The sequence below is a fragment of the Centruroides vittatus genome, unplaced genomic scaffold (genome assembly GCF_030686945.1).
Source record: "Centruroides vittatus isolate TY-2023 unplaced genomic scaffold, ASM3068694v2 contig_1773, whole genome shotgun sequence".
Classification (NCBI taxonomy): domain Eukaryota; kingdom Metazoa; phylum Arthropoda; class Arachnida; order Scorpiones; family Buthidae; genus Centruroides; species Centruroides vittatus.
In genome coordinates this window covers 593953-615833 of record NW_027121084.1, presented here as the reverse complement: position 1 = coordinate 615833, position 21881 = coordinate 593953, and the positions used below count along the sequence as shown (strand labels likewise).

The following is a 21881-nucleotide window of genomic DNA, read 5'->3' as shown; positions in this document are numbered from 1 at the left end:
TGACTAATATATGAAATGTGTCATTCCAAAGTGTGTCTTATTTCCTTTCACTTAATTTTAAGTATTCAATAAAGTCCTTTAAAGCTTTAAACTTGACATCACTAACATTAATTTATACATAAACTTGTAGAATGCTATGAGACTGTTTTTGAACAATAAATACATTTTATTGATAGTTCTTTATAATAGTATTCAGACTGCACAGATAATTCAAAAATTTAAAAAGTACCATTTGGAATCAGATACACCTCATATATATGTATAAACTTAATTATAAGATTATAATTATTATTATGATTCTGTTTTTGCAATAAGTACAGTAGACCCCCTATAACACGGTAGATGCGTTTCATGTTATATGAATCCGTGTTGTACGAGTCACTTAAATACATGAGCCAATCACAGCCCGGCACACGAGCTGTGATTGGCTCATGTATTTAAGTGACTCGTACAACACGGATTCATGTAACATGAAACGTATCTACCGTGTTATAGGGGGGTCTAATGTAAATGAATAAAATATATACATATATTAAATTCTTACCAATTTCTTTTTTTTTAATCTTTTCACATGTTAATAATGTCTTAATTAAATTAAAATGACCTGCTAATAATGCATTATCTGCTACTTGTAAATCGGGATTACATGACGATGAAAACCCTTGTAACCAAGCAATTTCATCTTCAACCATTTGTTTTGCATCAATGTGCAGCATTTGTTGTTCCATGACTAAAAACAAAGAAAAAAACATTTTTATTCAGAACATAAAACAATTTTATCATTCTTTATTGATCATATCTCTACAAAATTCAAAATTCAAGAAAAACCTTTTCATAACTTTTAATTTATTACAAATTCTATGCTTTATACATAAAATTAAGAACTTACTACTCAAATCTTTTAATATTCTGCAGACAAATTCAAAATATTCTCTGCATTGACTTAACAATCTGTAAAAGTAACAAATAAGATTGCCTCAGTATTTCTTATATAATAATAATGAAACATATAAGTATACAACTAGTATACAAGCATACATATAACAAGTACACAAGCATAATTAATTCGTATCAAGTAATGAAGATAAGAAAAAATAGCAAAAATCAAACTTGTAGTTTTTGAAAATACTTTAATATTAATTTTATAACCTATAAAATTGAGAAAATATCATACATAAGATTATAAATGTTTCTACAAAGTTTATTATATGTTATTGTAATGTATATAATTATTTCGTATATAATAACTATAATCTATAGTTGGACTTCTTTATTAATAAGATCTACTTTATGCCATTTTCTTTCTGATAAATTTTTCTATCAAATGCTTAAAACACATCTTTTCTTGACTAAAAATGTTTGAAAAACAGACAAAATTTTTCATGTTGATAATTGTTAATATTAGTTAAAATGTTGACTTATATTCATAACTGTCATTGGCAGACAGCCATATTGAGTACAGTATTGTACAAATATTGTTTTGTGTACCTATAATGAAGTTTAAACGTCTGTATTCAAAATGTTTCAAATAACAATCTTTTTGATAATTCAAAATTGTAAGAATTGACTTCTATCAGCAGGAAAATGTTGTAGATAAAATTTTTAATTATTTAAATAAATTTAGAACTGTTTATTGAAACTAAACTAACTTGCTAACTAAATAAAAGTGAAGATTACTAATATTTTTCAATAAAAATATATAATTGTATTAATTATTTCAATAATAACAATCTCCTCAATTTTAATAAACAAAATAACATATCTTCTGTTAATTTTATTTTTTGTGTAAAATATATACATAATGCTTTATTTTGTAGAGAATAAAATATCACAATGTGCTGTTTAGTTTTTGCTTCCGATGCATTTTCCATTCAATGAATCCTTATAATTCCTATAATAAAAATGCAATACATATATTAAAATACAAATATATTAATATTACTTTTGATTTGCTCCCCTTGTGCTGCTGGTAGGAACCCATAATGGAAGACGAGCTGTTAGAAGCTTCTGGATTAAAAAATGCCTTGGACTTATGGTGGCATTAGAAAACTGGAACGTACTTAATTTATAAAACTGTTCAAGACATGCAGTTCTTACATCTATACTCGGTGACCTTAATAACATATCTATAATGAAATCTGGAACGCATGGCATGGTAGAAAATGAATCTGAAATTTAAAAATATAATTAAAAACTCATTATTGTAAAAATATATATCTTTATCTCTACATCAATAATAGCATTTAGTAATATGATGATGATGTCCTAACAATAAATCATAAGTCTGTTTATATATTTTCTCTTAATAATAGTTAAATAAAAATAATCTCTAATATGTTAAAAATAATAACAATAGAAATTTTCAGTATAAAAATCAATAAAAGTAAAGTTAAAAAGACTTGATATTTATAACTATTTACATATTAATAATAATATTTGGCAAATGAATATTAAATTAAAACCTTTTTATTTTAACAATAATGATTAATAAATGTAAAATAATAGTAAATATCAAAATAAATCATCACTAAAACATTTCATTAATGCTTTTATAATTCTGTTTAGAATGAAAACAAAAATTTTTCAAATTTTATGAAGTATATTTAAGTATAAATGTCCAAGGTGTTAGAAAATAGCAAATGCAATTTAAATTAAGATAATTCCATCTTATTTCTATTATTATTCTGTAAGATAAGTATATTGGGTAAATATAAATAAAACATTGTTCCAGGAAATAAACCAAATCTTGTAAACAAAATATCTGTATCATAAAATTCCAAAAAAGTATTTCCTTTTAAGCTGAGGAAATCAGCCATTTTTAACAGGAGCAAATTTTTTGGATTTTAAATTTATTTATTCTTCCTTTTTTTAAATGATTTCAAGGAGTACACTTTTAGAATTTTCAAAAAAAATCTACTTAATAAAAATTCAGAAGAAAGTGCATATTCTTGATATTTCAATATATTGACACTTTTCTTATTAAAAGTATTAAAAGATTATTATTATCATGAAATATATAATCTACACTTTTTTATGTATTAAAATAGTTTTAAATGTATGATAATATAAATTAAAAGGAAAACGTTACAACTGCCAGTAACAAAGAAAAAGTTGTGATGTAGACAAATGATGATCAGAAATAAGTTGGATATTACAGTAGTAAATCATTTTGAACTTAGAATGAAAAAATGCATTAAAATTAAACATAGATTGAAATGAATGAGCTACACAAATAATAGTTTTAAAAAAATTTAAATCAAATTAATTTATTATTTTCTTAAAACAACAAAAGTATAATTTAGACATTAAATTTTAATTTTGTTTTAAAAATCTTTTAAACATTACTTAATTTTTGTTAATTACCAAAGGTTTAAAAAAAAATTTTTTTTATTCATTTAAAATATAATATCAATTTAAATTTTACTAGTAAAATTAGCAAAGTTAGCTTTTTAGCAAGTTATCTATTTTCATAAAATATTTTTATATGGAAATTTTAGTGATTTATCAAAAGATATTAACTGAATGCAATAAAGCTAGTTTTAAGTGGTTAAGTATTAAAAACATATAGTATAGAATAATGATGGAACATATATGTATGTACTGTACATGTATATGTATACAAATTTATTCAAAATATGTGCAAAAAATTTTATGTGCAAATTCTTTGAATAATTTTAATCATAAAAGTTCATATAAACATATGTTCAAAATGGGATGGTTTTAAAGTTACAGGATGTTTAATGTGTGATCGCATGTGTGAAATCCAGAAGTTTCCTAAAGAAATTTTAATTAATTTCCTTTCCCTTTTATCATGGGTTAGTAGAAAAAATCCTTTAGCGGGGACAACTTGAAACACTCTTCAAATAGCTAGCAACATTCTATCATTTCCATGCAGAATACAGCTTGATTTGCACAATAATTTATAGTTAACATCCAAATTTTGTCATCTGTTTTAGGTCCCGAGAACACCTATAACCTTTATCATCTATAACAATTGATCACATGACCGATTTTCCCATCACAAAGCTATAAAAGATGCTTCCTTCCCCCATCGGGGAGTCGATCATCGCCAGCAAACAAGTCACGTATTTGGATTAATTCTACCTTGGTGCCAAACTTGTCTGGACATTATATTTTTCATTGTAACTATTGCCAGACAAACTTGCCTGACTTTGTTGCTTAAACACATGGCATTCTTTCATCTGGACTTGCCAATTTATATACAGACTATTAAAGAGGTATGGAACCATCTCATGTGAACTCTCTCCCGGCCCCGTTGCGCATTAGTAAATTAGTACTACTAAACAGGGATGAGATATTAAATTCCCTTGATGTTAGATTTTTGTAATAACAATTTATTGGTTAACTAAATAGACATTTCATTGTTAAATGATGTCGTCCTTTACTTGGATATCTGCTGTGCCAAATCAACGAACCCCTCTCTCCTTCCACTCGACTGGACAGAACAATCCCATCCCCTCGAGACTATTAACGTAAACGCATCATCTTGACAAGTGAGAAGGTCAACGACCTGTTGCCAAAAAGGGAGTGTCAACTTCCTCTACCTCCCCGGCAGTTCACACATGCATCAATCAATGTAGTGGAGAATACTCAATATTGAATATATTGGTGCAGGTGATCACACACAAAACATTCTGTAACTTTAAAATGATGCCATTTTGAACATATGAACTTTTATACTAAAAATTATCCAAATAACTAATCCCTGAAATTTTTTGCATATATTTTTAATCATATATTTTGTATATATAAATATATTTATTAGGTTGAGGCCATTAATGAATAAATGAATATTTCCAATTAAATATTTCATATTAATTTATATCAATGTAAGGCTTTGTAAATAATTTTAAATAAACATTATTACTTCATAAATTCACAGTAGTTGTAATTACAATATATAAGTTTATAAAGATATAATCATCTTTGTTGCTTAAACACTTGGCATTCTTTCATCTTTTATTTTAGTTCAGTTGAAAACCACTGAACTGAACTAAACTAAAATAAAAGATGAAAGAATGCCAAGTGTTCAAATTTATTACACTACATAGCATTTAACCAACAAAGAAGAATTATGACATGGTTTCGGATTATCAAAAGATATATTTAATCAGAAATCTTATTTTAAGAGATATGAGAAGTAAAATATAGTGAAAAAAGTCAATTTTTGAAATCTTCATAAAATCTGCAAATAAAAAGAAAGTTCAAAGTATTTAATCAAAAAGACATATTTTTCATTGTAACTATTGCCAAACAAGAATGTTTGATATATGATTAAAATATGTACTGTACATAAGAGACTCTTATATTCTAGTAAATTAATTTGAATAAATTTTTTCATGATTATTGTTTTGTTTCAATAAATGAATTTAAAGACTGTATTGGCTAATACTAATGTAATATGTTGAATATTTTCAAAAATGTTCCTATATTATTACTACTACTACTACTACTACTAAAGGTAAAGTGATTTACTAAAGCAAACTGATTTAATTTAATATTCTTACTTAATACATAAGAACTCAATTAAAAGACTTTAACCTAACTATTTAAAAAATAAGTAAGACTTATAGCTGATGATGGTAAAATATTCAACATACTGTAAGTTTAGAAATATTAAAAATTGAAAGAAAAAGAATTGAAAGATTTCTTATATGAGTTTGATTAAACTTTTTTTTCTTAGATTATTGCATAAAAGTTCTTTGTAAAATATGGAATATTAGCATTTCTAATTTTACTTTAGTAATATGAGTGCAAGAGGATGATGATGATGATGATGATGATGATGATGATGTATAATTTTTAAAAATGTTTACAAGAAGAAAAGCATTCTTAATAATCTTTTAAAATCAATTTACAACTACGCAACACAATATTTTAAATTTACATTTTTATATCAAATTATCTAAAATATATTTAATTTTATGTTATAAATGAAAATTTTACTTACTGAAAACATCTGTTCGTAATTCAAGACAAGTAACAAGAAATTCTAAGGATTTTTGGGCTAAAAGAGAATCTTTGCTGCTTACATATTCCTGTTGACCACAAACACCACTATGAAGTCCTTGACTTTCACCTTCGCTTCCACTACTTGCATTACTTCCTTTAGAGCAAAATTTAAATATATGTTATATTTAAAATGCATAAGAATGAAATAAAAAAAATTAAAATAAACAGCATTAAATTTCATTATAAATTAGTGGAAAAAAAAATGTATTAGAAATGCCAATTTTCTATTTCAGGTTAAATGTTTTCCATCAATTTTTTAATATTTATTATATCAAGTGATTACTTGAAACACTCACTAATTCCATTTATCATTTGCTAAATAGCCAATACTATTATGATTATTGATATATCTCTTCTTTTCTACTCTTCTACTACTTCTATTAATATATTTGTTCTTTTCTCAACTTTCTAATAAAAGTTAAGTTCCTACTGTAATGTAAAATTCTTAAATATTCATATATTATTATTTCATTTGTCTAGAAACTTAATTAAAATAAATATATTCCAATTTTATTCAATATTTGCTTATTCTTTTTTTATCCAAAAGGATGTAAAAGTAGTTTGAATAAATATACAGATATTTGGTTTAATTAATTTCATTATTATTTTTATCTTTTATTACTTCATATTCTTTATAGTTGATTTAATTTATGCATAAAGTTAAATGTTTTTTCCTGCATGTTTTTTTTTCATAATAACAACAATATACCTATTTTTGCACCCCTACCCCCATATAATCAGCCTGGTTGTAATTTTAGCAATTCAAAAATTAAATATATGTTAAATTCAATTAATCCATTCTCATAAATAACTTTTACATTAAATAAAATGAATATCCCTCAGAGATACATCTTGGTCAATGTAATCTGATATGAATTAAGTTTATTAACGTAGTAGGCATTAGCCTGTTACAAGGGGGTTAATTATACATTTTTAGGATATTATAATCTACAATTATAGTTCTTCTTTAACATTATATGCCTTTTTCAATTTATTAGTTAGCCTTAATGCTTAATTAACAATCAATATATTGTCTCAATAACCTATTGACAATATTGTATAGCCCATAAATGTTGTTACTATTGTTTCCAAAAAGTTCTCGTGTCTCTTGATTCTATTAATTTTTTGTTAATATCTGATATATTAACAAAAATAGTATGTAACAAAATATGTAATCTGATATAGCATACTTATAGTATCATAGATTTAATACTTCAACAGGCATAATAGACATATACTAAGTAGAAAAATTACAAAAGTTAAACAGTTTATTGGACAAAAATTAATAATTAATTAAAATAAATACAAAATAAAAACATATGACTTGTATGAATAATAACTGTCAATACAATAGTCTACTTCTCATATTATTTCAGTAGCTACAATAAACAAATATTTTAGAAAAGTGCTGTTATAAATACATGATATATCTGATAAATATATGATAAAATATATAATATTTTTAATTTAGTAATTTAATTATATTACCTGTGCTACTCTGCCTACTTCTTCTCCCAGATAAATGACTACTACTAGGAAGAGGACAATTTGCAAGATGGAGTTGACCAGCTGCTGCTGCCCAAGCAACTCTCATAATACATGATAAAGTTTCCAACAGTTCACCAATATTTAAAGTCTATTTTAAAAAGTTATTATAATAAAAATTTATTGTTACACATAAATACACACTGTTATAAATATTTTAAAAAATCAAAACATTAATCATTAATTATAAATGTAATTAATAATTAGAATAATTTATCATTATATAAAACTACACATATGACAATCAGTTGACTTTTATAATGATTAAATAATTTAGATAATCCATTAAATAAATTTAAAAAGCTGGGAAAAATGGCAAAAATTAGTATTATTATTCTATTAATACTTCATATACTGAAAGAATTATAAAGCAATTTTATATTCATTGCCATAGGTTGTATTTTTTACTTGGATTTTATGACTACCTACATATAAATATTTCTATTTTACAAAGTAATTATATTATTAATTATTAACAAAATTAATAACATGTCAATCTATATAATATTTATTTATATTGGATTTAAATTTGAATAAAATTTGTTTATTGTAAGTAAAACCCTGTAATGATTTAATTTTTTAAATAAGCAACTTCTAATATTGAATTTAATAGATTTAAATTCAATATTAGAATTTAAATTTGAATTAAAATAAATATATTTTTTCAACTAGTTCCTGTGAAGTAAAGCGATTCAAATGTTTTGAAGAAGCTTGTTTATATCATAAAATATGCCTTCATTTCTATAACAACTGAGTTTAATTTTAAAAACTAATTCAACAATGTTTAAGCAAAAATTATTTCTGTAATAAGTTATAATACTTTTTGATAAATATATAGCAGTCAAAACTAATTAGATTCCTTATATTTCAGTATTTTATCTATTAGTAAAATAAAATTTCTCTTTAGTACTTTTTATGTTACTTGTGAATGGTAATTCACTGTGCTGCTCTATTTATTTCAACTTATTAACTATATTTGCTTACCTGTATTGCTTTGGTAGAAATTGTAGGATGTATATTAGGATTAACAATATTTTCAGAATAACATGCTTGAGAAGTTTTTTTAATATTCATTCTACATCCCAAGCTATGAGGTATATTTCCATATTCTAATCCTGTCTGCCCACATAGAAGATACCTTAAATCATAAAAAAATGAAATTAGAAAACTAATTAGAATATATTATAATAAAAATTTAAACAACAATAGAACAACAAAGCCAACAAAATCAGTTATCACTAATGTTTACAATAAAAACTATTGATTTATATAAAGATTTCAAGATACTTTTCTTAATGATAAATGTTTAAATACTGTAATTAATTCTTCAAAGAAAAAATTAACAGTATATTTGCTTTTGAAACTCCACTGCTTTTTTGGAATTCACAGTCACTTAGCTATATTTTCTTTCATGTCTTAGTACTTTTGATTCATAAATCATCCATCTGAAGAGGTAACGTGCAGATTTAATGTAATTTAATTTTCTTTGTTAGCAGTTTTAACTGCTAACAAAGAAAAACTCAAAAAAAAATAGAATTCAGTAATTAGTTTGAAATTAAGTTGAAATGTTCAATTTACTTCTGAGTTTGAAATAGATAATATACTAAAAACAAATTAGAAATATTTCTAAATTATTAAAAACAATATTTAATTGAATTGAAAACAATAAAGATAATTTAAAGTTTTATTTTGTGTTACTGTATCATTTTTTATTTTATAAGAATTTTTTAAAATTGTCTTTAAATTTTTATACTAAATATCCTTATCACAATTAAGAAAAAAAAAATACTTAACAACTTTAGTTTAATATAACACTTAAACGTATTTGAAATGATTAAAACTCCTCTATAAAAACATAAATTGAATTACTTAAATAGAAAAAGATAATTTCCATTTTTAATAATTTTGAAAGATGTCAAAAGAATATGTACAGTACCTCTTGTATAGAAATCAAAGAAAATATTATATAATCAAAATTAAATAATTCTTTTAATAAATTAAAAATTGGACTTATTCATAATACTGTAAATAATGCAAAGTTACAACAATAACAAATAGTAAGTTAAATTAAATTAAGACAGTTCATATAAATAATATTTCATCTGTTTATGAGTATAAAATAGTAGGTGCTCCAACCCTAACTATTTTCAGTGGTACAACTCCAACATTTCACATCTTAATGCTCTTATATAAAATTAAATAAAATTCTTATATAAAATATCAAATTAATGCATAAAAAATTAAAAGATTTTATAAATTACCTAGCTATAACTAATGCCATTAAGTAGCAGCCTTGTCGAATATCATAATCTACTTCAGGGGGCATACTGTCTCTCTGCAGAACTCCTAATACCAGTTTTAATCCTCCTGCATTTAAAAAATCTTCACAAAATATTTGAGCACTTTGGATAGTAGCTGCATCTTGCATAACTACTATTAATTTACCACATAAAACCTACAATAAAAAATGAAACTTAGCATATTCGAATAACACATAAATTTAATATATAAAATTTTGAAAATAAAACTTATAAGATATAAATTATTATTAGCAAATACTGATTGTTTAATCATTTAAACCATGGGTGTCAAATTGGCGGCCTGTGGGTCACATGCGGACCCCAATGTGATTTTTGTGGCACATGGCCGTGATGCTCTAAAATAAAAATAAAACGGCTTACAGATCAAGATTCACTGATAAACATCTATCTGCCATAATGAAGATTGTTCATAGTCTTTGAATCCAGATATTGGAAAGGAGGAGGAAAACAATTAATTTTAGTTTTATAAGTATGTACATTAAATAAAATAAATGTTTAAATAAAAGCAATACTATAGCACTTATATATTGTTGAGTTGAATTCACTGAACTACATAATGTGTTTGCCCTATCTATATTCCTGCATTCTCACTTCGAATTATAATTTTAAGAAAATTTGTAAATGTGATGTGGCTCGCATGAATCTTACCAGTTGCATTAATGGCCCGTGTTTAAATGAGTTTGAAACACCTGATTTAAACAAACAGTTATTTATTTAACATTTTTATAGCTTTCTCACTTAATTTTTAAAATTTTATTCCAACCAGTGAATCCTAAGTTTAGTGAATACCTGTAATTAGTGGACAAAATAATCTGGTCTTACGAATATAGTCATAAGACTGACTATTGGTATATTTTTTTTCATTAAATAAATGGGCACTATCTTTTGCAGACAAAGGAACAAAAATTTCTTAATATTTTCCAAAACTTCTCTTAAGTAAACAGAACAATTTACTAAATGTTTTCCATGAATATCGTTTAAAAACTACCATGCTTATCTTCAGTGTCAATAAGATTTCTTTGCATCCTGAAACTTATCAAATGACATTTCCATTTTTATACTCCAGCATTAATCACATCAAGTTTCAGGAGACTGGGACTGATATTTTACCTTGAATGATGGAAAAGAGACATTAAGAACTCGGATAATTTTGGAGGAAGACTAACAGAAATAAAATAAATCAAATGAGTCATGTATTGCAAAAAGAAGCAAAAATCTTGCTTGCAAAATCTAAATAGCATAATCAGGAATGTTACTTGCCTACTTACTTATACAAATTTAGTTATATATATCCAAATTTGTATAAATCTCATATCCATATATATACAGTAGAGCGTCGCTTATCCGAATCAATTGGAGACTGGAGTTGTTTGGATAACTTATTTTTCGGATAACCAATTATGTATGAAAAAATATATTAACCTATCCCATTTTGAAATTTTTCTCCGTTGTGTGTCACTTTGCATTGAATTTTCATCGATGTTAAGTGTAACGTAAATTTTTAAAAATAATAATCCATGCTATTGTATTGTTAAAAATTATTTCTTTATTTTGTACAAACAAAATAAATATATTGAAAAATATAAAAACAAAAAAATTATATTTTGGAAGTTAATCTAGTATCAAAAATGTTTGATTCAGCATGACACAGTCCAACTGGAACGCTTTTGGTTAACTGACATTTCGGTTAATCGCCTTTCAGATGAACGACACTCTACTGTATATATAAATGAGGATGTTTGTTTGTTCTCTATACACTCCTAGACCATTTGACCAATTGCTACAAAACTTTGTAGTAATGTTAACACACTTCTAACTTAATGTCATACAGTCCACCTCAAAATATTGATTGGATTTCTATATATCAATTAAGCTCTGTTTAATAAAATACTAAAAATAAAGATTATTCTCAGTTTTAAAAACAAGTAAAAACTACTTTGACTTAATCTGACTTCGAGGAACAATTTATTAATTATTAAATTTATATATTTATAAACTCTGTTTATATTCAATTTGCTAGTTTTACATGTAGAATCATCTAATAGCAAAAATTTTTTTTAAATAATAAATTAAATATAATTCATATAAAAAAATATAAAATTAAAAAATACAAATATTATATTTCTTAATTACTGTGACAATGTTATAACGTGAAGTGCATGTGCTATATCATTACTGCAATAGATAGCATAAAGCACTCACCTGTGTGGAGTCAAGAGTATTACATTGTGACAACTATATAAGTATTTAATGATCCACATTTATAAACTTGGGTTTTTTCATTTCTGAATGGTACTTTCTAATAAGTGCCCATCAGTGGCCAAGTGGATAAAACCACCAAACACTGGTAGTTGGTTGTGGGTTTGCACATTGCCAATGGGCTGGCCATGTAGAATTTTCAGGGTTTGATTTACATTAGTAACACCTAAATAGGGGCCAGAAGTCCTCCCAGGAGGCATCTCCTCATCAGATTGCACACATATTGCATTGCCATAATCAAATAAACCAAACTAATTCTAATAATTTTTCTATAAACTTCTTAAGTAGTTTATTCTGATAATGTTCTTAAAATGGGTTTAACCACATACATTTTTGAAATTTACTGTGACTGGTACTTTATAAATTCAGGCAAAGCTAGATGTAACAAGCTAGTACAGGTACTCCTCACTTTACGACCTGTCTGCTTAACAACCACTCGCACTTATGACCAATCAAATTTTGACCTGCAATTCAGGGAATCCCCTTTTTCAGCTTGAGTGTCGGTCAGTGGCAAGTAGTGACATGCACACTAAGTGTACTATAATAGTCTTATAGTAGTATAACAGGCTAATAGCATACTATAACAGTCTTTTTATGAATAAATTTGAAGTTTGTTGCATAATTTGTATAATTTTACAACGATCCTATATTCCCGGCGCAACCTCCTCGCTTATCGACCAATTTGCTTAACGACGTAGTTGTCGGAACGGAACTCGGTCTTAAAGTGAGGAGTACTGTATTTGTATAATTAAATAGCCCACTTCTAGCCTGATAGTTCATCTGGCTTTATCATTTGTATCACTTGTGTGGTTTTTTTTGAACCCGATCATATCAAGATTTCTCCATATTTACAAGCACTATTAAGTATTTAAAAACATTTAATTATTTATTTCTAAATTTAGTATAAAAAAAATAGTACTTAATGCTTCTACTGCCAAATATACACTATATACATATATAATGTTAATGTAAAATGCAATCAATTACAAGGAGTCCCTAACTTACAAAGAAACTGCCTGCCTTTCATTCTGGAACTCTCATTGCAAAACTGATATAAAAAAAATTATGATAAGATGTGATTCCAAAGGTCATGAATAAGCATATATAATACTGTGTGTATATATATATAGTAATCAGTTACTGTGCACAGATACCATAATACAATACAGCAAAACTTTTTGATGAATTGCACTTCAAACCAAAATTTAATATTTTAATCAATTAATTATGGTATTTTCTTAACAAAAGATTCACATATGCATACAAGTTGAAATTAGAATGATAATTCTGATCCAAGCGATCTGTAAAAAATTAGTTCCATTTTTGCTTTTTAAAGGCTAATGACAAATTCAAGTTATAGTTAAACATGAATAAACTTATCAATAATTTTTATATAGTTTTTATTTATCTGCTTATATAGTATTGCATTAAACATTTGATTATTGTACTGTGCCATTAGCAAGTGCAGCCAACTGTTTAGAATAACAAAAATTTTTAATAGGACAGTTTCAGCTGTCAGAAGTATAAAATGGTCATGATAAAGTGGTAAAATATCATGGACTGACTGTACTTAAAAACCATCAAGTATTGTAAAATATACAGAAACTTTTTAACAGCTAGACATCTAAGTAAGCAATGTCTCTGGACCCAAGTTTTGGTTACATCCAGTTCTACTGTATTTACACATTTAAGAAAAGTTATAAACTGTTCTGAATGAATGCTTTAAGAAATAATTATTCTTGAAAAAAAAAACTTTTTAATTTTAATTACTTTACAAACTTTATATTAATTATTTTATTCCAAATCACTTCAATTCACAATACAAATAAATTGATTTTTTCAAAATTGATTACACTCCTTACCTCTAGATTATAAAGGAGTTTAAAAGGAGATGTTTGAACATTTACATCAAACAAATTCCTCAAAATCTCATGTGGTCCTTCTGGCTTTTCTTTTGGAGAACTTTGAATTGTTTTCTTAGGGCTTGTTCTTGGACTGTACTTATTGGAATCAGTTGTTGGAGAAACAGCTTCATTTGATTTTTGCTTTAAAATTTTATCATAAAAATATTAAATTGAATTTCAACATTTTATAAACATAAATAATTTATAAGACAATTTAAGGTTTTATATTTAAAATTAATTCATTCTGGTTAATGTGAGCCTAGGTATACAAAATGGCGGCGCTTCCAGTAACCTCGATGGCAAGTGTTTTTAGAAAAGAAATGTAGATGCGCTGATAATGATGCCTTCGTATGCAAATATCCATCAAAAAATTCCGTTCAGGAAACACGAGAAATAATGTGAATTTCGAATTTTGGTTACGATGTAGACAGATTATGCACGTTGTTAATTTTTTAAAAGTGTCTATGTTTTTTTAAAGTTTGTACAATTTACTCGAAGTCTAAAGTTATCGAGGAAGAAAGTTTATCAATGGTAATTAACATGTTAAACATGTTCTTAATGTGTTTAATGCGTGTTAAATGTCATAAAAGCATATTAAAGGTGTGTTAACATTGTGTAAGTGAGGTAAAAATTTTGTAAAGGGTTTATATGTGATTCAATTGTGCGTTTAAAGTGTGCAAATGCGAGTTAAATGTGTTTAAACATGGTTTAAATGTGCGTTTATAGTGTGTAAATGTGTTAAATGTGTTTAAAAGTGTGTAAATGTGTGTTAAACGAGTTAAACTTGAATTAAACGAGAAGTTAAATTTGTCATAACCAAGGATATGTAATAGTGATTTCCAACCCGAAAGTCAACGTGAACGACTCATGGAAGACTAGGTGGCCGTGGATCGCAGGTGCCACCCTCTATGGAGATGCTGCCTATCGTAGGTGAAAAGGCAAGAGATGTGAATCGTAAGACTGCAGTTCTTAAGAGGAGTAAAATTTATGTACAATACAGGCAAATTTTGTTCGAATCACTGATGTATAGAATCTCGTAATTCATTTCGTCCATGCATCGATTGAATTTATAGGTAGTATGATGACTTTTTTATTTTTCGTTTCTGGTCCAAGAGTAAGAAAAGTAACCAAAAGCAGGGAGAAAAAGTAAGTAGCAAATTTACGTTTTAAAAATGTTTAGTTTTAAAAAAGTTTAAATATAGGCGCGTTTATGTTATTGTCAACGGTCGCCATCTTGTTTGCACATTTGCGTGTGCAAACAAGATGGCGACCAGAAGCACCGTCATTTTGTATACCTAGGCTCACATTAACCTTCATTTTAATTCATGTCTAAAAATTTTGGCATGAAATTACCAGTTAATTTATTTATTATGAAAAATTCAATAGTATAGTAACTGATTTGATTTTTTCATTTTTAAAAAAAATAAATACACACACAATTTATAAACCTAAAATTTAAAAATTTATACATACTATTATATATACATAATCTATATAAATAAAAATGTAATGTTTGTTTGTTCCTAATAGCTAATCTCCAAAAGTTCTTCACTGATTCCTTTGAAATTTTTACACAACATTGCATTCGAATACAGGCATGTTTTTATATAATATAGATGTCGAAATTCCCCCAGAGAGAAGAGGGACAGGATTAATGCTTTTATGTCCAACAGATGGCTCTAACTCCGTGAGTACAATGACCTAAGTTTGATTTTCTGTGAGGCATTATTTGGATGAACTAAAGCAGGTCATCTATCTATCTATATAAATATAAATGTAATGTTCATTTGTTCCTACCGATTCCTTTGAAATTTTGATACAACGTTGCATTCAAATACACATGTATTTTTATATAATATACATGTCAAAATTCTCCCCAACGAGGGGTGAGGGACAGGATTAAGTCTTACTGTGAAGAACTCAGCTTCTATTTATACTATTTTACATGCGTTTTTTTTACAGTTTTGATTGCCTTTTAATGGGGTATGTCAACAGAATGTACGCTAAAAAGGTATTTTTCAAAATCCCCCCGTGGGGAGTGTTACACATTTATAATAGATACATTTTGAGCCACAGCAATGCGTAGCTGGGTCCGCTAGATGTTATTAATTAATTAATTAAAAACAAGATTATTTTAAATTTTTAATTAAATAAATATGTTTCATCTGTTATAATGTTAAATTTCTTATTTATGCTCATTTGTGATGCAAAAAGGTTAATATTGTCTTTCAAAAAAAAAACAACAAGAAATATTAATTTAAACAATACTCACCTTTACACTTATAGAATCCAGAGAATCTAATATTGTAGGATCGGTTGGAATTAAATGTAACAAATTTCTAATTCTTGCTGATATTCTAAGAAATTATAAAAGTTATACAATAATTTTTATATTTCTTTGAAAAAATAATCAATGCTTACAGAAAAATTTGCAATGTTTAATAACATATAATCTAATGATTACATACCAAGATTAAATGAATAATTTTAGTAAGTTATTTTGTCTTTTTGGAAAAGTTAACATTAATTGTAAGAAAATTACTTTTGTTTTTCATTCCTTAATACAGGCTGCTATTAAATTATTTTTTGCTGCAATTTAAAAAACAATGAAAACTTTTTAGATCAAATATGATAGATTTCTACAAAACCTAGAGAAAATGAAACTATACTCTTTAAAAATGAGTGGTTATGCTGGTTTATATTTGTTTGTGTCATAGTGAAGTATCAATAAATAAAAATATTAAAAGTATAGAAGTAATCAAAACAGAAATGAAGTATCAATTAATTCTTTGTTATCTATTAAATTATTACAGAATTTAGTACTCAAAGTAAGTTCACAATATAATGCATATCTAACAAGCTTTTATTAAATCTTTTCTATCAAAAATACCTTGTATAAAGATGGACATTTAACAAAACCTCACAAACACCAAAAAGTATTATAAGTTAATAACAAGAATAAATAATAAGATACACAATTTTCTATCAGTCCTAGCCATTTAAGTTTAAAGATTTTGCTCCTGTCCAGATGAAAATCCTGAATTTAATCCAACAAATCAGGAAAAAAATGAAGAAGCTGGGAGGGTTAATTAGAATGACAGATTTATACTTTAAGCTTCATGTTAACAATAAATTCAATATCTTTAAGCACTTTTGGGCATTCAGTTTGTCAAGATACTGAGGGAAATGTTGAGATACTGTAAACATATTTTCAGAGTTGATTAGAGTCATCAATGCTCATATATAACAGGATATAGATAACTCTAAGAGCTAAAGAACAAAGAAGAGATGCAGGAATATTAAAAAAAACCAACATTATTCTCTTCAAACATATTTATCTATTTTACAGTGTTGATGAAATACATGAATAAGAATAATCCTGGAAACAGAACTGGCTAGGAATGCTACAACAAAATGCTTGTCACCTTTGGTGACATCTGTGAAGAGATGGAAGTAGAAGGATTAAAAGATCCTCAAGGTAAGAAAGGAAACTCCCAACAGAGAAGATATTTATTCAATCAAAGTTGGATAATGCAGAAAGATTCTGTAAATATTAATAAAATAAAAACCAAGGGTAAATTATGGTGTGAGCTTGACAGTTTAAGAGCCCAAATTTTTAGAAATTTGTAATTGTTAAAACATTTTTTTCAGAAGTTAAAGTAAACATCCATCGTTAGGAAAAAACTCATCGCATAGCATCAGATCGGATATCTGATGTCAACAATCAATTGGGAAAGTTAAACTATAACTTCTGACTACAGACTGCCTTCATTTCGCAATAGCAAAACGAAGGCAGTCTGTTACGAAACGACTCTTCAAAGAATGCAAGTCATAATAAACAACAGACGATCACATGACCCATTTCCCACAATAATGATATAAAAGCTGGAGTCACTGGAAACTCAGGGTGATCGACACAGGAAGTTATTCTTGAGCTAGTGTCCATTTTTGTCTCCCATCTCTTGATCCTGTCTGAGAAGACAACAGAAGAAGACACTTAAGACTTCCACATCTTCCATACAAGAATGATTGTCACATAAGGCTCCCCATTAAGACTGAGAGGTATTTTGGGCTAGAAATCTGAGAACTCTCTCTCTGCAATAAGGAAATTAGGCATGTGACATAGAAGTTAGAGTAGTTGCTGGTCTTTTTGTAAATAATTTGCATTTTAACCACATTTAACCTTATTTAATCTGTATAATCTGCATGTATGTTTAGCCTTAGATATTCAATAAATGCTTTGTTTAATTGTTAAAACAACTTACCCATTGCACCTCCCCACTCAATAACTTGCCCTCCTATCAGATTTAAAGCCATCCGACAACAACGTAAACGGGTTTTACAAACCCATGCCGATTAAGTGGCATTTCGAGAACAGCCCGTGCCCCTGGCTTCTCACAATGGTCAATGCATGTAGAACCCAATGTAAATACAAGGCTAGATCTATATAGTAGTATAGTCAACTGGTGCTGAAAGATCATTCACAACATCCAATATACTAACTAAAAATCTTCAGTCCTTAGCATGTTGTTTTCATCTTAGTATTGGCAAGTGTCTTTCATAATAAAACTCTGTTGAAATCAACCTGGACAACAAATATCACCAAGATATTACAGTCTAGTACTGAATTCCCACCATAATAAAACAGAGATAGTTGAAAGAGGAATGACGTGTTTGATCTTATTGAAATATGAATCACATATTTATTTTCCGAATCTGTAAATTTGTATATAATTCCAACATATCATGGTGGCATTTGTGCCAACATTTTACACAAAGAAAAGGATTAGTGACAAACTTTTTAATTATGTATTTCATGCTGTAAAAACTATACCTTCCTTACTTTTATTTTCTTTTTCCAATAGCATTACTTAAAATTATATTTGTTTTTGCAGAATTTTTACATAAAGAAGAATAGCAAAAATCAAAGATTTATTTTAAAAGAATACAACAGCAAATAAGTGTTTAATAAATATTTTCATTGTTGAATCTAATAAAAAGTTTAATTTTTAAAAATAATTTATAATTTAAAAGACATATCAACTAATAATATTTTTTTTCAAAATGAATTATCAAATAATTTAATTCTTATAATTGCAATATTATGTAAATATTATATTTTTTTAAAACAGAAGTTTTTAATACTTACTTGGAATCCTCCAACATTGCCAATTGAAATAACATAGAAAAAACTTGACCTCCTGAAGACATCACAACACCAGGCAACATTTTCTCCTAAATTATTTTTTATAATCAGATTTTAATTTTAAAAATTATAATTACTTAATCTTATAATTCATAAATTTTGGATATTTTTTCAAAATATCATACTTGTCTGAATAAAGTATACATTAACTTATCAAACCTTATACTCAATCAAGAAGAATTAACACACTTTCATATATGAATAATTAGATTAATTTTCAACATTATTAAACCATAATTAATTTTAAAACTACTTGATGTATTGTACATTGTTCTTATTATATTATAAATATTGATTCTCTTGACTGTCAGTGAAATCATTAATAATGATCTTTGCATTGAAAATTGTAAAATAATATATGTTTTAAATGTCTATTTTAATCAGTTGAAAATTATAAGATCGAATATTTCTTTAAAAAATTTGTTATGTAATAGCTACAAGCTGCTAAAACAAAAACTGTAAAAACTGAATTTATTACTATTTAATAAATATGATTAATGAACATCCATCAATAAAAATTATTAATACAAACAAAACTCTTTTATATTAAATTACAATAAAAAATTATAAAGAAGAAATAATAATAAAATAATAATAAAAAATGAATAAAAAAATAAAATAAATGTTGAAATAAGTTATTCAGTTATCCAGAGTGTAATAAAATTCTAGAAGAGTAGCTTAATAGCATATCAATAGTTAGAGTTTTGATAATTCATAAGTAGTTAAATAGCAAAGATATCACATAATAAATTGATCAATATGATTCTTAAGTTACTGCATTTGTATTTTGTAAACCTTATTTTTATAAAGTTATTTGAAATTTATTGTAATACAACTATCTACAAATAACTATCCAAAAGTGTATTAAAAAGGACTAACAAAATTGTTGTTATCAATTACACTTACACTAATTGCAGTCAGCAAAAATATAAAATATTCATTTCATGATTACAAAATTTCCAAAATTTTAATACACTGAATTTGAAAAGAAATAAAATTTTAAGAGATATTAAAATTCTTACTTGTTCTAAATGGAAAGAAAAACGTATGGAAGATCCACTTGATGCTGTAGCTAACGAATTAAAATTTACTGATTCCAATAATGTTTGTGGAGAAGATGGGAAAATTTCACTCTAAATGTTTCAAAACATTTAAATATTAATATAAATTAATACTAATAATATATAATATTAAAAAATTCCGACTAAAAAAATTATTATTTTTATGATTATTATTAATGCATAAAAATTGTATTTCTCTTATTTTTTTATTTTGTATTAGCTTACAAATTTATTTATTATCAAAATTTATTAACAAATACACATTATTTGTTTATGTTTATTCAAACTAAGAAAAGTAAGACTGAAATTCATCTGTAAATATAAGATCCTAATTAGATGAAACTATAAAATGATGACTTTGCATATGTGCACCTACATGTGCAGTAAAAATTGAAAATAACCTGTATATTTTGTTTACTAATTTTATTTAAGCCATTCAAACTTTCAAGTAACTCTGTATATAATTCACTAACTTTAATCAAATTATATCATTAATTTAAAATACTGCATTTCATTATTAAACTTAAAAGTTATTTTTAAAATATACATTTCCTGGGGTTTATTCCTTGCAAAAGGAGATGAATGAGTAAAAATTAAAAGACATATCTTAATTACTCACACATTTTCCAAACTATCAAAACCATTTATTGGCTGTATGACATATGAAATACAGTAGAGCGTCGTTATCCGAAAGTCGGTTAACCGGCAACGCTTTCCAGTCGGACTGTGTCGTGCTGAATCGAATGTTTTTGATACTAGATTAACTTCTAAAGTATAATTTTTTTGTTTTTATATTTTTCAATATATTTATTTTGTTTGTACAAAATAAAGAAATAATTTTTAACAATACAATAACCATAATTATTATTATAAAAATTTCCATTAGGCTTAAAATCGACAAAAATTCGACACGAAGCGATACGCAACGGAGAAAAATTTCAACATCGGATAGGTTAATATATTTTTTGTACATAATTGGTTATCCGAAAAATCAGTTATCCACACAACCCCAGTCCCCAATTGATTCGGATAAATGACACTCTACTGTAATTGGTTTTCATAGTTAACCTGATTTAGCATCTTCTAATTTGGATATTACATTGTCATTCGTGTCTGCTTTGATTTCATTGTAGGAATATCTTCACTATTATCTTATATCTCAGCAGGGGTGAATTCTCTGAGCTTAGCATGTGCCGCATGCTTAAGAGAAAGTTTTGATTAACAATACATTTTTTTAATATGAGAACAAACATGCTAATAATAATTTATTCTAACATGTAAAACTCTTTTATCATTTGTGTTTGCGTTTACATTGACAGCTAGTGGCTAGCCATTTTAAGTCAGTGCGATGCTTGTGGGAATTTGATTGCTTGCTCGTGTGGAAGTTTACTGCAGTGCAGCAAACAAATGTGCATGCATGACATCATTCAAAGCATTTAACATGGCCAGATTGTATTGAAAGCTTGTGGTACCCAGTCAACATACATGTATTGTGTACAGAGGTGGATCTACATAGGGACTAATAGGGCTTAAGCTCTGGGTCCCCAGTGTC

The 21881-nt window shown here is 26.4% G+C and overlaps 1 protein-coding gene across 1 annotated transcript in view; it reads right to left on the bottom strand.

Annotated features, from left to right (window-relative positions):
• LOC136969250 (ubiquitin carboxyl-terminal hydrolase 24-like) overlaps window positions 1–21881 on the bottom strand; it is a 135477-nt gene that overhangs the window by 31632 nt on the left and 81964 nt on the right. The window contains exons 27-37 of the mRNA XM_067263338.1: window positions 20291–20401; window positions 19212–19297; window positions 16335–16419; window positions 14021–14203; window positions 9840–10033; window positions 8563–8716; window positions 7522–7669; window positions 5972–6127; window positions 1943–2168; window positions 890–951; window positions 545–730 (exon numbers count right to left, since the gene is read on the bottom strand). Coding sequence (XP_067119439.1) covers window positions 545–730; window positions 890–951; window positions 1943–2168; window positions 5972–6127; window positions 7522–7669; window positions 8563–8716; window positions 9840–10033; window positions 14021–14203; window positions 16335–16419; window positions 19212–19297; window positions 20291–20401 — 1591 coding nt within the window. The remainder of the gene's footprint in view (window positions 1–544; window positions 731–889; window positions 952–1942; window positions 2169–5971; window positions 6128–7521; window positions 7670–8562; window positions 8717–9839; window positions 10034–14020; window positions 14204–16334; window positions 16420–19211; window positions 19298–20290; window positions 20402–21881) is intronic.